This window comes from Balaenoptera borealis, assembly GCF_965194805.1.
Source record: "Balaenoptera borealis genome assembly, chromosome: 2".
Lineage (NCBI taxonomy): Eukaryota > Metazoa > Chordata > Mammalia > Artiodactyla > Balaenopteridae > Balaenoptera > Balaenoptera borealis.
Genome location: NC_138867.1, coordinates 58,707,817 through 58,725,414, shown reverse-complemented (window position 1 = coordinate 58,725,414; position 17,598 = coordinate 58,707,817). Strand labels below are relative to the sequence as shown.

Here is a 17,598-nt window from a genome sequence, read left to right as displayed (position 1 = left end):
TCCATTGTTAGTTTTGGGAAGGTTGCTCCCAATGGTAAAGAGTTAAAAAATGTAAAGAGTATTTACTCTCCACAAGAAAAATTTACTCTCCACAAGAAAAATTAAATTATATGGTAAGGGTCTTAAAATGACAGCATTTTTAAGATATAACCCGTACAATTAAGTGGCCTTCTAGTAAGATCAAAAAGCAGCGAGACTAACAGTAGATCTGTTCCTTCTTGCCATGTATTCTTTCCTAAGTTAAGACATGAAAGAATTGAGGGAAAGAGAAATTTCTGGATCTGCCTAAAGGAAACCAAACATGTCTTAAAACAAGCAATAATAAAAATTAAACACAAACTAAAACTTGGTACTAAGAGTCTGCTGACATTCATGACTTCTGCTGAGAGAATATTAAAGAATGTTGACAGACTGACAAATTCAAATTAATTTGGCCCCATATAATCTCATCCACTCTCAAAAAATATTCTAATGCCAACGCAGTTGCAAAAAGTGAAAAACTGTAATTCTCAGTGGACTCAACAAAGATGGGAGTGAAAACTGATGTGCCTGGCAATACCTATTAAAATTTTAAATGTTTAAAAAACGCTCTGACCCAGTAATACTACTTCTACGAATGAATTCTATAGAAGCTTTCTCACCTGTGTATGAAATACATAAAAGGATGTTCACTGAAATAATAAAATTACAAACCATACATTCTTTAACAAGGAGAAACAATTTTACACCTCTCTAATGGATTACCACACAGTCACTGAAATGTGGTCCTTCCCAGTACACTTCCTTGGCAAGATTTACCGTATGTACTGTTAAGATTAAAAAATTTTTAAAAAGACTGGTATACACTCACCATCCTTTTTACCACTGTCAAGAGTCTGGTAGAAAATTAGGAGTATATGAGGGTCCATCAGAATAACCTAGGGAGACCCTTTCCTCAAAGTAAAAATGCCCTCTACCTATCCTATTTAAAATCAGTGTTAATAATGGCAATGTTTAATATTTGGAGGGAAGTTACAGAGCCTCTGAGCCTTTTTGAGTCAGAGATGAACTGGGTACTTTTCAAACCTACCATGAGACAAAATATACAAAAGCAAAGAACTTTTAATGAAAATGACTGACTCATTATGGAGGTTCTTAACTGAATTCCATTTAACCAACCTGCCAGATTAACAGAGGCTTTCCAGGTCCTTGTAAAACATAGCTGCTGAAACCTCATGGCATATGGAATCTACCCATTGGTGGGCTATTCTGCAGTACATGTCTATTTCTGCTTCTACCAGATGATGTGTGTGCTTACCCACAGTCAGTTGTATTGGCTCCCAAACCTACTTATTCCAGTTACTATAAACTAAGCATTTTAACACAGTCTTTCATAAAATGGTAGAAAGTTGTTCTTTCACTGAAAACAAGTTGAACACTTAAAAGACTCAAAAATTACTGTAATTAGGTACAGACAAGGCAAATATGAATTAAAAACAAGGGGGGGATACAGTGAAAATCTAAGGTCCTACACGGAAGATGTTTTACAAAGAAGTTTTTCTTTACATGCAAAAGAAAGTGAAACTGGAAATTATACCCCATGTATGACACAAGGAAGACATAATTAAGGAACCCACAGAAAAAACAGCAGTCCTAGATTAATATCACTTGTTAATACCCCACTGTAACCAACTTTGATTAAGCAACTACTAGTGAACCTGGTCTCACTGGATTAAGAGAGCTTTTAGTAACATTATTTCAAAAGCAGCAATGAAAAATTTTCCCCATCACAATTCAACATGAAATGGATGATAAAAATTCCTATGGAAATGGTCTGTCATGTCAGAAACCAACCCAGTTACAAACAGGATAAGCAAAATTGTAACAGATTACTTACCTACAGTAGCTCTAATCAAAGGAGAGGAGTCACCGATATTGTTTAAACATTCACTCTTAATAAAGTCTGTTACACCATTTGGGAAGTTCTGAAAGTGTGCTTTCACGTTATTCTTCAAAATGAGACCACTCAATGATCTTGTGGGTTCATCTGTAACAAAACAACAGCACTGAGTTTTAAAGTAGTTTTCATTTCAAAATATACCAAGAACGGTAACTTTAAAAATGTATTCAGAAACTGATTGTAACATTTCATTAATTTGCTATAACCAGGAAAAAAAATACCATAAATGATTATCCAAGGATTAGCTCCATGATTTATAGTTCAGGGTTTCTCAACCTTGGCACTATTGACATTTTGGGCCAGGTAATTCTTTGTTGAGGAGTGCTGTCCTGTGCACTGTGAGATGTTTAGCAGTATCACTGGCCATAGGTGCCAGTATTACCTCTCCAAGTTGTGACAACCAAAAATGTCTCCAGATAATGTCAAATGTCTCATTGGGCAGTGGGAAGCGGGGGGGGGGGGGGGGGGGACACACACAAAACTGCGCCTGGTTGAGAACCACTGATTTAATTTAAGAGTTAATTTAGTTTATATATGGCCCATGTACTCAAGCTTTATTGGAACCTGATATGAACATCAAATTACAGATCTGAAAGTATTAGTCACTAAAGATAGCCTATTAAAAAATTAAGTGGACAAAGAACATATGGGATCACCTTCACATACAAATAACTGCCGTTCATTTATATCATGTTTTTCACTTGCCTCTGAGCTAAAAAAAAAAAAAAAGGGGTGGGGGGGTGGGGGGGTAAAACAATATTTAAATTTCCAGAAGTTTTTAAAAAACAGAATCTACGTAAAAGAAGTTTAATCCGTAGATGGTACTAACAAATTTTCCAAGAACCAATTTAATATTAGAATATAACCAATGCTTTAACAATTGGCCTCATCACCAACAATATTAGCAACAGTTAACATTTTCTGAATGTTTATTAGGTACTAAACACTGCTAAGTGCTTTCCAAGTAGTTTGCATTTAATCCTCACAACCTCATGAGACAGGAATTATTATCTCCACTGCACAAACAAGGAAACTGAGGCCTTTACCAAAGTCACACAAGGCTACGAAGTGGGGAAGCCAAAACATCAACCTTAGGAGTCCGGCTCCAGAGCCTACACTCGATGCACGGTACAGGATCACCCTCCTCAAAGGGCTAGAAGACATGAACAGCTGGTGTATTGAACACAATATGCTGTTTCAGCACTCCTGTTTTACATACTTTACTAAAAAATAAAACCACCCAAGCTTGTTCTAGCTAGTAGTATGCTCTCAAAGTCTGATTGGCATTGAAATCTTCAGGGGTACAGGACAGGGGGAGGCAAAAAGATAGTGTTTCTTTGCATATAAACCCCATTCAAGCCATCACAGCAATATAGCCTACGAGCTTTTTATGTCACCCTCTAAAAATTTCTTCCTGGTTTCAATTACCATCATTCAATCAGTAACCTATAATGAAACAAAAACACTTCTAAATTCTCTTGAAAGTTTAAAACTTCCATAAAATAAATGAATAATTTAACTTTATAAATTTAACTTCTTCGAGCAATAAGCTTTTTTGTCTTAAGTCAGCCATTAATAATTCAGTCATGTAATTTTAAATGGCATGTGTATTTGTTTATAAGAAATACACTATATCATTTTTACAATTAAGATTACAAGATGAAGTTTTAAAAAAATCACGAGGTGAAATGATTTAAAATTAAAAACATAAAATATTTTATATCAAAATACTTATTTTAATTAAAAATATCCCCAGTCCCAAATTCATTTAGAAGGGCCAAAAATTAACCACATCCTCTTTTTAAAAAGACTACTTTACTAGGTCTCAATTCTCATCTGTAAAGTGAGGGAAGGAGATGAGCTGATCTCTGAGGTCTCTCCACATCTAAAATTTTACTCCATGATTCAGTGTAAACAAATTCACATGAGGAATGGCAAAAAGGTTCCTAAATAAATAAGCATTTTCATTTCAAGAATTTACTTATGTTCCTTCTCTAATATGGATGGCATCAATGCTAATTTTTTTAAATAGAAAACTAGATATAGCAAACTTGTGTCCCAAATAAATCAATAAACACGGGAAGAAATACCAAGTATTACTTAAAATCCTTTCCAACATTTTGTGGTTTTGTAATTAATAGGTCTTTTGGGAGGCAGTTACACACCCAACCTCTCTTGCTGCTATTTGAACTGTAAGTTTGTCTGCTTTTAAAAATACTTCTGATGTATCCTCATAGCCCAAAAAAGTTTTAAGAAAGAGTATAATATTATACCAATCTTAATATTTGGAATTCAGGATGAGGACATGACAGAATAGATGACTTGGTGAAAACAAACTTAAATTTTTCAAATTAAACAATATAGTTTAGAAAAATTCATTTACTAAATCTTTAAGTCCTTATAGAATTATCTGATTACAACTATGATGTGGGAAAAATAAGATTTCTATATTAAGAAATAACACATCACATTAATGTATATTTATCAAACTAGGAATATTAATTGCTGAATGTAAAGATATGTTGTTGAAGGACTTTCTAGTTTCTTAAAATTTAAATTTAGAAATTTAAGAAGTTTCTCTTACATGCCTCAATCACAAATTAAAATCCCTAAAATTAACTAGAAAATTTGAAAATAATTCAAAATAAATCATTATACTGTGCATGAATTATTAAAATCTGAATAAATACAAGATTAGTGAGATTTTAAGGCCATTAATGCACTCGCTAGTGCTTGGAGTTGAAACCTTATGGACGGTCTGGTAGGCTAACACAGGCATTTTGTAGCTGAAAAAAGCAAGAGAGGTGAAATGAGTGTCAGAGTCTAAGACTTATTTCTCAACTCCAAGTGTAGTAGTTTTTACTAATTGCACTATGGCTTCTGAAAGGGTATGGTGCTTTCACTTAGAGGCCAGTCAGTTGCTCAAAAAACACTTGAGTGCGTTCTGGGTGTCTGACAATGTTCCAGGAAGGGAATACTCAAATAACTCTACGAAGAACACCTCTCACTACAATGTAAGCGCCACGAGGGCAGATTCTCATTTATTTTGTTCACTTTTATTGTCCCTGAGCAAGCAAACTGCCTGGCAAAGAAGAGGTGCTCAATAAATACTTGTGAAATGAATAAAGTCGAGATGGACACATTACTTGTATTAGAAACAATCAAATGACCGTGTCATTTAAAAATCAGATGATCTGGGCTTCCCTGGTGGCGCAGTGGTTGAGAGTCTGCCTGCCAATGCAGGGAACACGGGTTCGAGCCCTGGTCTGGGAAGATCCCACATGCCGCGGAGCAACTAGGCCCGTGAGCCACAACTAACTGAGCCTGCGCTCCGCAACAAGAGAGGTCGCGATAGTGAGAGGCCCGCGCACCGCGATGAAGAGCGGCCCCCACTTGCCGCAACTAGAGAAAGCCCTCGCACAGAAGCGTAGACCCAACACAGCCATAAATAAATAAATAAATAAATAAATAAAAATAATTAAAAAAAAGAAAGAATCAGGTCATTACATATCTACATCTTTAAAAAAAAAATCAGATGATCATGTCATTTAAAAATCAGGCTGTTATATAGAGATAATTTAAAACTGTTGTAGAATAGTTAATGAAAAAGTTTCATGTATACTGTTAGAAGGTTTAAAAAGTTACAGGAGTCTATAAATCGAATGATCCTTTTTCTGGTTAAAATTTAAAACAGTACATAGCCATATAAAGGAGTACAGAATTAAGAGATTAACAATTGTCTCTGAGTGATGGGATTATACATGACTTTTCATTTTGGTTATATGAACTTTTAATCATACAAATATGATCACACATATAGTCAGTTATTTAGCAAATCCTGCATTCAATCTGTGTATTAAAAGAAATCAATCTCTATGACAGTCATGTAAAAGGACTGAAGCAAAGCACCAAAGTAGACTTTGCAACATTCTTTTCATTTGCAAAGAATGAGTGAATTTATTACAAAAACACCCAATTAACAACTGAATGCTCATTAAGCATCCAAATGCTTAGAGTGATAGTAGCTCTTTCATTCCACATCTTTAAAGCAAGTGGTTACTACAAAATGAAATCCTTTGAAATAAGTCACTCTTCGTATATTTTAACACATCTCAAAGACAAAATTTGAAGTGTAAGAAACTTTTAAGTAGTTACCAACACAAACCCTACTTACCTTCAGATTTTAATTTTGTAAGAACAAAAATCAGGTAGTTGTTAAAGTCTGGATATTGATTGAGTTGTTCCAGTTTCTAGAACAAACAGTAGTTAAGGAAACTTCTCAGTGTAATCTAAGGAAGGAATTAGGCACTTTTAACCTAAAATCAAGAATCTCTTTTGTGATTTTTTAGCCTTGCATTTTTTCCAGTAAGAATAATCTTATTAAAACCATCAATATGCTATTCCAAGAACACACCAATGGTTGTGTTAAACCTCTTGTGCGCTTTATGGCTGAAATATTAATATTTTACATCAATTATATTCAAGACAACATAAGCCAAGCTCCACCTTCAGCACAGGCGCATATCATATGGAAAAAATTTTCAAAACAATTTCTTTGATTTATTTGAACTTAAAAAAAAAACCCTAATCAGAAAGGTATTTAAGTATAAAATAATGACAAAAATGAAAAGCACCCCAAAGAAACAAAAACAAGTCTCTTAAAGATCACTTAGGGAAATTAACTTTATAAAATCACCTTTTAACTTAAAGTGCTTTTATCAGACTCATTTGTTCTTTAGAATTCAAAAAGTTAAGATAAAATGCTATTTATGTGCAAATCTACATATCAAACCTTATTATATAACAGTCAGTATTATGAAATTACTACACTGCAACAGTTCTACAGTTTTGCCCCCCACCCCCCAACAAGACCTAACCTTTCCAGTGACACCAACATGCAGGTATTTCATTCTGTTGGCAGGCAACCATGACATAATGGTCTACTATGTCTTTCTTCATGCCCTCTAATCCCTAACATGCTTTTTAATAACACCTCTAATTGTGTTTTATTAGACAGAATTTTCTCAATAGACTTAAATCTTTAAATTAAATCCACGATACACACTCTAGGCACACCATATTAGCTACTTATTATACACTAGAATACTCTCAGTGTTCAGTGCTCGGAACATAAATTAATATCAAAATACATTTCTCTAGAAAAATTCCAAGGTGTACTTTCTTTGACCAAAAAAATCCTAGTGATTTCTTTCTTTAGTGAACAGCCAAGATTAACAGCATGCTGATATGCTAATAATTTTTTATAAATATTTCCTGATAAGGTTCACTTTCTTAGAACTTGAGCTATCTATCCATAATAGTATAACGGTCTTTCTGAAAGTGCTCAAGCCTATACAAAAACAATAATTACATTCCTTCCAAAGGAGACACAAAAGAACAAGGTCATTATTAGGCACTCTGAAAATATAAAGCAGTGCGTATTTTTAAAATACTATTAACCTTTATCTACTGAAATTTAATTTGTTCCTTATGCAGAGGGCATACTATGCTCCAGGCACACAGAATAAACCGTAAATTTGATTCCTAGCGCACGCATAGTACTGAGCATATAAAAGGTACTTAATAAATATGTACTAAAACAAAAAATTATGATATACAGTGCTGTACAAGAAATTACAATGCAGTTTTGGGATTAGCTAACTTAAGAAATTCACTGTCACATAACACCTACAATTCATCAAATATCAACATTTATCATTTCTACAGCTATGACAACACAAATTAAGACTGAGCCACAATAATGCTTCAAATACAAGCTCCAATACACCCCAAAACGACTATTCTTCCCTCAGTACTAGCAGTATACAAGCGAAATGGCTTTAAAAAAAAAACCAAACCAAGTAGACCTAAATCATTAACACCTCCATTTTAAAATAAGCAGTATTAATTAACCAAAAGGCTAGATACTTACCTACTGAAAAATTTTAAGTTACAGCAATGCAGTACTTCTTTGAGAAACTTATTTACCAGAACTTCTCAAGTAACTGTATTTAACTTAACGTTTATAGTGTTTTAAATTTAAATACGTCCAAACTACGCCAAAAGAGCTTACTTACCAAATTCCATACTAAATTAAGAATTGTTTTTTTTTTTTTGCAAACAGCAGACTTAAGTTTCCTAAACAATTAACTTCGTCTTAAAATAAGAGATAAAACGGTTATTTCTGATCGGGTGAATTTGTTTCCCTTATTGGATGCAGCAAGAGCTCTCCATTTGACCATAGTTTAGGGCACTACAGAAAGTACACACAGTAGAGGTTTTGCTTCTTCTCTTAAGTCTTTCTGCCTCTAAATCCGTAGTAATAGGACCAGCAAACTCGGTAAAGACTTGGTAACTGAGCCAGACCGTCCTGAGCCAAAGATTTAAAAAGAAAATCTCACTTGGGAGGCAGGGAGCTCGCAACAGGTGTTGGCACGAACAGCCCCGGGGTGAGAGGCCTGAGACCCCTCACTTCTTGGTTTCCAGCCCTTCCGGGCAAGGGCCTGGCAGAAACCCCAGGCCCAACACCCAGGCGGTTCAAACCCCGCGCCAGCTCCACCCCACTCAGGCCGCCGGTCTCCGCCGCGCACGCAGCGCTCTGCCCGCCGCCCCCTCCGCGCATTGTGTGGGCCGGGGCGTCGGTCGGGGGTCCGCGCCGGCACCCGGCTGCTCCGCTCTCCACCCCCTCAGCCGGTCAGCGGCGGGCGGGGACGTGACGAGCGGCCGGCTCACATGTCGCGATCCTGGGCGGCGGCCAGGAGCCCCCAGCCTCCCGCGGGCCGGAAACCGGCGGGCGCTGCGGCGCTCCGAAACGGAGGCACGAGGGCCGCGTGCGCGAGGCGGCGGGCAGGGGCGGCGGCGGCGGGCGGGCCTCTCCTCCCGGGCGGGCGGACGAAGGGCGGAGGGATCCGGGGAGCGGGAGGAGGGGGAGGGGCGGCGGGAGCCACCCGGCCGCCGAGAGCGGGCCCCGCGCGGGGCAAGCTGCGCGGGCGGCGGCGAGGCCTCGGAAAGGATACTTGTTGCACGGTTCTCTGGATGGTGGTGTCGGGGGACTGGGACTCCTTCAGCAGCTGCAGGATTTGCTGAAGCCCTTGCTCGTCAGGTTTCCACTCATACTCCATCTTGGTTTGCTGCAAATAAAGCCAGACACAGGAAGAGACGGAGCAAATGTTACTCCCCGTGCACAGGCCCGAGGGCTTCCCGCGCCAAGCACCCCCCCTCCTCCCCGCCAGAACGACCCCTGCGCTCCCCGGACGCCTCGGACCTGCCTGGGGCGCCCCGAAAGAAGTCTCGGACGGTGAAACCCAGGGAAACTGATCCTAGCAGCTCGGCCGCCAATGTCTGCTGCTGCTGCCGCCGCGGCCGCCGAGCGCAAGGAGCCGACCAGACTGAGTCACCGCGAATTTGCAATCTGGCCCCTAGATCCGCTCACGGGAGCCCCCTGGGTCCTAGTGCCACGCAGTTTTCTCCAACCCAACTCTAGTTCCATCCAGATTATTACTGATTTAAGGGCTAATCAAAAATCAAGTCCTTATCAAAATCCCTGCGAAACACCTGAAGAGATCTGATTTTGGGTTTCAGTCATTTTAAGTTAACACGGTTAGTAATTAAGAATGACTGTAATAAGGACGAAAGCCTGGTAATTCCCCTGACAGCTCAACAATACTTAAAGAGAAGAAATAAAAATGTTTACATTTCAGTTTGATATATAAAGCACTAAATACTAATATTTAGTCTAAAATATTAAAGATGCATTGCAATCACAACCCACACTTCGATAAACACTACATGTTGCATTTACATTTGCATAATTTGACCGAAAAAATGCATCCTTTCATAAACTTCAACTTTTGAACTCTTTACGTGAAATAAACTCCACCTGAAATAACCGCATTTCACAACTAATGACTTTGGGCTGAAGAAAAACAAGAAAAATAACGCAATTTTACAACTGGATAGTGTTTAATTCTATTAACGTGTTTTCACATACATTTTCTCATTTTATTATCACTCCGACCGGAGGAAGTATTATTTGCCCCCATGTGGCAACTATAGAGCAAAAAGATCAGAGGAAATTACAACAGTTAATTAGTTAAGATTGGGAGGAGAATATAGGTTTCTTAAACTACCATGAGTTGCATCTGCTACAATCAATGGAAAGTACCATATCGATGACAGTTCCTTTAAAACTAAATGCTTAAACAAAAACAAAACTTAAGTATCAGGCATGAATTATTGTAAAAATCAAACTGAATTTGCTGAAGGAGAGGATTTTCTTCATATGGATCTACTACTACTTGATGGTTTGACAGCTGAATTTAGTCCCTTCCTAGCAGGGGTTAAAAAAAATTACCTGACCTTACAGTACCTCTCTAGTTAGCAGTGTTTTTCTATTTTTAAAAAACCTTTTCCTCTCTCCTTCTTCACCTTTATTTTCCGCTTAATATCCTGTAGTCTGGCTTTGCTCACCAAATTCTACCAACTTCCTAAATGACCCAACCCCCAAACAAAACCCCCCAAAACAAAAATGATATCTGGACATAATATCTATTAATAATACTGTAGTGTTTTTATGCCAGTCTTCATTCTGTGTGTTTATATATTTTATAATAATGGGATTGTCTTGTTTCTTGGCCAATTCCATATATCATTAAATATTAAAAGTATTTTTTTAAAAAGTATTCCATTGTATTGATGTGCCATAATTTTAATAAACTTTTAATTGATATAATATATACAATAACCTGTACAAATCATAAGCATACAACTAGATGGATTTTTATAAAGTGAATACCTGTGAATACCTGTGTGACCAACATCCACATCAAGATAAAGATCATTACCAGTACCAAGGTTTCTCTTGTATCCATTCTCGGTCATCAACCCATGCCATAATCCCTATTATAACTTCTATCATTATAGACCTCTCCCCTTTCCCTCTTGACTTTTTTACTTCAGAAACTTCAAAAAAACTTTACAAAAACAATATTACAACAAATCAAACAACATGGTTGTACAAAATAGTTAATTCAATTCCATCACTAAGCTTACCTCCCTGACAGAATCAGTTTCAACAGTTTGATATGAATCCTTCTACACCTTTCTCTATTCTCAAACATACACATAGTTCTGGTTTGTTTTTTAGGATCATGCCACATACTACACTCTATTAACTAAAAACTTTAAAACACATAATATTGCATGGCCATCATTCCAGGCCACTACATATAGATTTAACTTTTCACTTTTTAATAGATGCACATTGGTCTTTAGAATGGATAGAACATAACTTGTTCAACTATTTCCTGATTGGCTTCCAGGTTGCTTCCACTTTTTTGTGACTACAAACAACACGGCAAAAAACATTCTTGTACTAATGTCCCCCTAGCCAGTAATGGCAACCCAGTGTGATTATTAGGCCATAAGTATGTGTATTTAAACATTTCTAATAGTTATTACCAGGTTACTTTCCAAAAACAGCTGCAATCCACACTCACCAATAATATGTTTCCCATATATCCACCAGCACGTTCTTTTAATTTTGGTTAATCTAATGGGTGAACATTTAAAATTTCTCCTGTTCCTGGACGGGGGAGGGAGTGGGTGAAGAGGGGGTGAGGAACCTTAAAGTCTGAGCCTTAGTTATGAGTTGAGCTGCTACCATGCATATCCCACCTGTTGAGGTGACAACTGGATACCTACTTAACTCCTTAGCTGCCTTTCTGAAAAAGAAACTAATGCCAGGGGCCAACAGCAGCCAAGTCCAAAAGATACCTTCATCATACCTATCCTGAGGATGGCTGCCCCATATCATTACCATGCTTCCTTCTTTATCCCTGCATCAAGTCAACAGAATTCTTTTTCTTTTTGAATAGCTTAGTATTAAGAACATTTAATGTGATCAGCCTATGATGATGAGATAGGAAGAACTGAGATAAACTGTTCCCTCACACCTTACTCAAGTTATCTGGAACAAAAAGCTCTCAAAAATATTTGATTGTTAATTGCTTGATAAGAGATCTCAGGCCACTCTGAACTTCTATACCACGTTTTTTAATTGTGGTAAAATATACATAATATAAAATTTAGCATTTTAACCATTTAAAGTGTACAGTTCAGTGGCATTAAGTACATTTTCATTGTTGTACAACCATTGCCACCTCTATCTCCAGAACTTACCAAATTTTCATAGCCATTAAAATTAGGAAGAATCTTATCCTAGGGTAGCCAGAGATATCGCAGGGTTATTTAGATAATGTCTGAAGTACTTCAAGCTAACCAAGCACACCAGAATTATGAGGTAGAAATCGTTTATTTAAACAGTAAACTACATCTATATTAATTAAATAGAATATCAAGATTAATATTAAATTTTCTTAAAATAGTTACTATTCTTTTTGCACACTGAAGACTCAGAAATGTTTCAGAAAAGGGAAATAGTACTTCAAATTTTTCTCTTTTAGAGTACACAAATCACGCTGATTGGCCCATGACATTCAATGGTAAGTCCCCGCTCCCCCACAAAAGGCATTTCAATAAGCCAAGACAGTTATTTGAACTATCTATACAGAAGCTAGCACCAGAATAAAAAGCTTGCAAGAGGTAAGTTACTGTAAGATAACATCTTGGCCTTCAGAAGACTAAAACTTACTCTAGTCCTAAACTGTTAAGAACTTGAATTTACATTAAAATTTTGAATTTACTAGAGTTTATGAGAGGTAAAGAAGCCAGACTGGTTGAAAAAGTAAACATAAGGCAGACAGAAGGGCTGGACTCAACCAACCTAAATTTAAATGCTAGTTCTTTCACTTAGTAGCAGTGAAAACCTGCGCAAGTTAATTAATCTCTCTGAGCCTCAGTTTCCCAACTATAAAATGAGAACATACTGACTCTGTAATAGGATTATAGATACTTGCCTGGCATACAGTATGGTTTGAAATTTAGTGGCTTTGTTTGTTACATCAATCAATGATTTTCTGCTGCCTGCAAGATGAAATCTAACTTCATTTTCATGGAAGAGGCTCTTCATGATCTGGTCCATCACCTCCAGGGACAGCTTTATCTCTTACAACTCAACCTCCAACTTTTATGCTCCAGCAATACCAGCTGCGCCTCTCATACCTCTGAGCCTTTGAATAGGGACTTCCTGTCTGGAGTGAACTCTTTAAATTTGACCATTTGGCAAACTCCATCTCACTCTTCAGATATATGCTCCTCTACTCAGTTTCCCAGTATTTACTGAGAGTCTTCCTTGGCACTATGATTGGTACTGGATACTATTTCTCTTCTGTAACATTATTGTAGGACCTCCCCACAAAACTTAAGTATTTTTTTCATTACAAATCTATAGTTTATGGCTATTTCCTTTTCACAAACTGTCATATTATAATTATTTCCAGGTCTGTCTTAGCAACACATCATGTGTTGAGAGCAGTGACAGTATCTTTTTGCCCCTTTGAATCACTCTAGCAGAGTGATTAAGTATTTGCTGAATAAATACTATTGTTGCTCATTACTCAAATACTATTATTGTCCATTAATTCAACTGAATAAATATTAAGCTGAGCAACTACCATGTACTCAGTGAGCATCAGAGATTCAAAGGTAAGTAAAATACTGTTCTTGCCCTAAGTACTCATTTAGTGACAGAGACACATGCACTATCTATGAATGAAGTATGCGATTGAAGTGCAATAGGAAAAAAAAGAAAATATTCTGCCAGGAAGAAAGATGTGCTTTTCTCCCATATGCTTCAGAGTCTTTCTTCTCTCCTAATTTCAATTAAATTCAGACAAATATTTACTAAGCAGTCAAATGTTTCCACCTATATGGTGAATCACCACGAATGTGATAAATGTTGCCATCAGTGACATGATTTCCCAAAATGGTGAACAATTCTTGGCAGAGTTCCACGCAAAACAAGGTACAATCTTCCTTCAATAATACAGTAGTTTTATTCCTGGAAAACTCAACATTTAATTAAAATTCTGCAAAAAATTCCATGTGTATATGTGAAACTAAGTTAGGCTCTAGGCTCTGACAGCTATGAACAGATTTTTTTCACCTATGTAACTCCCTAATGGGACATTCAAAAGTCATTCAGGGCTCCAGACAGTTCTTAATGATGAACATCTAGGACCCCTCAGCTCCACCTACTAAGTGGCAAGAGCACCTCCCAATTACTAGGACATTCCCCTCCCCCCTCAGAGAGTGGCACTGCCTCAGTGGAGAATGACTATGGTAGTACCAGGGGCTGTGGGGACATTATGCTAACCCAGTTAAGAGGTCAGGAAAGGACTTCCTTGAGGAAGTGACTTTTTTACCTGAGATCTAATAGGACTTACTAAAAAGTGAAAGTGAGAGGAAGGTAGGGCTAGGAAGACCTCACAGACTATGTTAGGAAGTTTGACTCAAACCCATGACTCAAACCCAACTAACCTGGTTCCAGGGTCCAGTCTCTAAGCCCCTGATAAACTGCCTTTTAAACAGAAACATCAATTTCTGTAAACTGGGAAACTAATCATAAAGAAAACCATTTGTATACTAAAGAAATAACATGTATTTGATACCTTTGTAGTGAGGTAGAGAAGTAAAAATCGTATTTCACTATTATAAAAATTATAATAGATCTAAAAAAGCAGTATGTATACAGTGTGAAAATATAATAAAAATGAGATATTTCAATAGCATTGAGTAAATGAGTTCAAAACATTCTAAATCTGATCTTCACAACATCCCTTTCTTGTAAGTAGGTGGCAAGTATTATCTTCATTTGACAAGCAGATAAATCAAAATACAGCTTAAGTCATCTGCTGAATCACTTGCTGAATGTGAATCAGATCTTCCAAGATAAAATGTCTCTTACACTGGTTTTTTACAAAAAGATGTTATGATGAACAAGAAAGAAAAAAAATCAGAGATGCCTAGAGGGCTAAAAAGAGCATGCTATTTTTAAAAAATTATTTAATAAAACTTTTATAAGAAATTGAACCAAAATTCAGGTATGAAGGGAAAGAAGGGAAAGTCTAAAGGCAAATGATTATTAGTAACTTTTTTAAAATGAGGTTTTTTTAATGTCAAAGAATGAAAATGTCGACAGGCTTGCAAAATAATAGATATCAGTAGAACTAGAAGGTTCTTCAAGAGATTCTATAAAGTAATCAGAGATTAAGGATCAAAAAAAAAAAAAAAGAGAGGAAAAAGCAACCATTGAGCCCAAGCTACTTGAGGAAATGAGCTCAACTAGATTGAAGGGCAGGGACCATAGCATACGGACCCTCTGATGTTACATGGTGCTAGACACATAGCAGGTTTTAAATTGTTCTTGACTGATTAGGGTGATGGATCTCATTCACCACTTGGAAGAATTATGCTAAGAGGTTAAAATTACAATCCTCTGGCATTACAATTTGTCATCTAAGAGCTGAAAGATTTACAGAAAAAAAAAGAAAATGAAAAATAAGTACTATGGAAAATTTAAATAAATGTATTCTTAGAGTGCCCTTTCAGGAAGACCTCTGAAGACAACTAGTCATGTGACTCAAGTGCTAAAGTTTACAAACAAACATTTTTTTAAAAAGGCTAGTATCAAAATGAGCAGGTTACAAGAAGGAAAACTAGATCTCAAAACTCACTCCAATCTACAATCAGGTACTTCCTATATAATTCAGTTCATTAAATATTCACAGCAGCACTATGAGGTAGATATTAACTCTACTTTATATTAACTGAGGTTCAAAGAGGTTAAGTAGCTTGCCCAGCCAGTATGTGGCAGATTGGGCATTCAAAACCACATCTGTGTAATTCCAAAGTCTGGACTGTGTCTAGTAAAAAAAGCAACCCTGTTAGCATTTATGGAGCACTTCTATGTGCCAGTTATTATACTAAGTGATTTAAATGCATGATCTCACTTAATTCCATGAGTAGGGACTACTATTACCTCCATTTTATAGAAGAGTAACAGGCTTAAGAAAAGTTGAGTAATGTGTCCAAGGTCACAGAAATAGTAAAGAACAAAGACAGGACTCAAGCTCAGATGCACCCAACTCCAGAGCCTGTGCACTGATTCATGCTGCCATATTATTCTCATTCTGCCACTTCCACGAACATGTGACTAATCCTTAACAGAACTCTTGGGTAGAGTTCATGGGTAGGCTTATCTTTTTCTTTCTATTCCATGCATCACCAAGAACTCAAAAGCTCTCTTATTTAAGGGTCTCCTTTCATTAGTTCAGGTGGGATAACGGCACTTTGCTTTTCAGAATTCAAACTACTTATTGTACATCAAAATAAAAAGCTGATAGGAGTAATACTTCCCATATATTTAACTTTTGGTCATATAATTTTCATCATCAAAACACCAATTCTCTGTTGATTTCTAAGACAGATTTAACTGTTTTAACTCTTTAATATCACAATTGGTCTCACTCTCCATGTACGTTAAGCTATGTAAACCAGTGGTTCTCAGCCCTGACTGGGCATTATACTCATTAGGGCCTTTAAAATAATATGATGCCTGTTCCCTATGACCCCCACTGACTCAATGTAGGAGTGGAGCCTAGGCACCTGGGCATGGGTATGTTTAAACAACTCCCAGGTGGTTCTAATATACAGCCAGTTGAGACTCTTTGTATTAACTCAATAAATCTGCTCCTGGCAATTTTCATGAGTTTCTTACTCTAATGAGCAGCAGTGTCCTAGCTGTACCAGAAATGACAGAAAATAGAAGAAAGTGGAAGCGAATGCAGACTGTACTGATTAACATGGAAATATTCTAACTGCTAGAAAAATGTCTTTGATGAAAACCAAAACATAAGAACATGTTGTTTAAAGTCACATCATAATTTGTACTACTTGGTAAGGACTGCATGTGTTGGAAGCTATTAAGTACAATGGTCATTTACTTCATTATTTATCAGTGACAGAGGCTGGCTAAGGAGTTGCACTTAGGTTCTTAGAAATGGAAACTTGGGAAAAGTCAAGATACGGGGGAACAACAAAAGTTGTTATATAAATTAAATACGTTAAGTAAATTATAAATAAAACATACTAGACAATTATGGTCCTTGACCAGCCAAATACAATTTAAATTCATATATCAAATCAACTTATCTTGCAAGTAATAACCACATCTTTCTTCAGATGGCAATATTAAGACATTCATAAAATTGAAAGAAAACCTTTCTAAATAAGCCCACACATTAAATACAAATATACAAAATAAGTAAATTAGGTCCCTGATTCTTTTAGCATTGTAGCTTCATTAAAGAGCTTTACTAGAGATCTTCCCAATGCTACATTCAACTGACTATCCTCACTGAATATGTCAACCATACTCTAACACAGTTGTCATTTCCGTGACATTGATTTAAGAAAAAATCCTCTTTTATTAACATGATTGTAAATTCCATTTCAGAATGTAAATTCCATTTCAGAATGTTCGCTGATCATTGCCTAGTGGTTTCAGGTAAACACAGTACTTAATAATTTTCAAAGTACTGTCACACTTTATCTATAATTTTCAAAACTAAACTGTGAGTTGAGGAAACAGTTTCAGTTATGTTAAGCAACTTGCCAAAAGTCAGTTGGTTAGTAAATGTTAAGACTTGGGTTAGATTGCTGAAAACTTCTCAAACTTGGGGAGAGAAATGAACATCCAG

At 36.7% G+C, this 17,598-nt stretch overlaps 1 protein-coding gene across 5 annotated transcripts in view; it reads right to left on the bottom strand.

Moving 5' to 3' along the window:
• TNPO1 (transportin 1) overlaps positions 1-17,598 on the bottom strand; it is an 86,768-nt gene that overhangs the window by 44,010 nt on the left and 25,160 nt on the right. For 3 of the 5 annotated variants that reach the window (XR_014239405.1, XM_082376036.1, XM_082376037.1), the window contains exons 2-4: positions 8,956-9,069; positions 6,114-6,189; positions 1,877-2,026 (exon numbers count right to left, since the gene is read on the bottom strand). Coding sequence is in view for 4 of the 5 variants with exons in the window: in XM_082376036.1 (XP_082232162.1) it covers positions 1,877-2,026; positions 6,114-6,189; positions 8,956-9,069 (340 nt within the window). In the remaining variant the exon portion in view is untranslated. Of the gene's footprint in view, positions 1-1,876; positions 2,027-6,113; positions 6,190-8,955; positions 9,070-9,203; positions 9,352-17,598 lie in introns of those variants that run through there. The other 2 variants (XM_082376034.1, XM_082376035.1) reach the window with 2 other exon arrangements.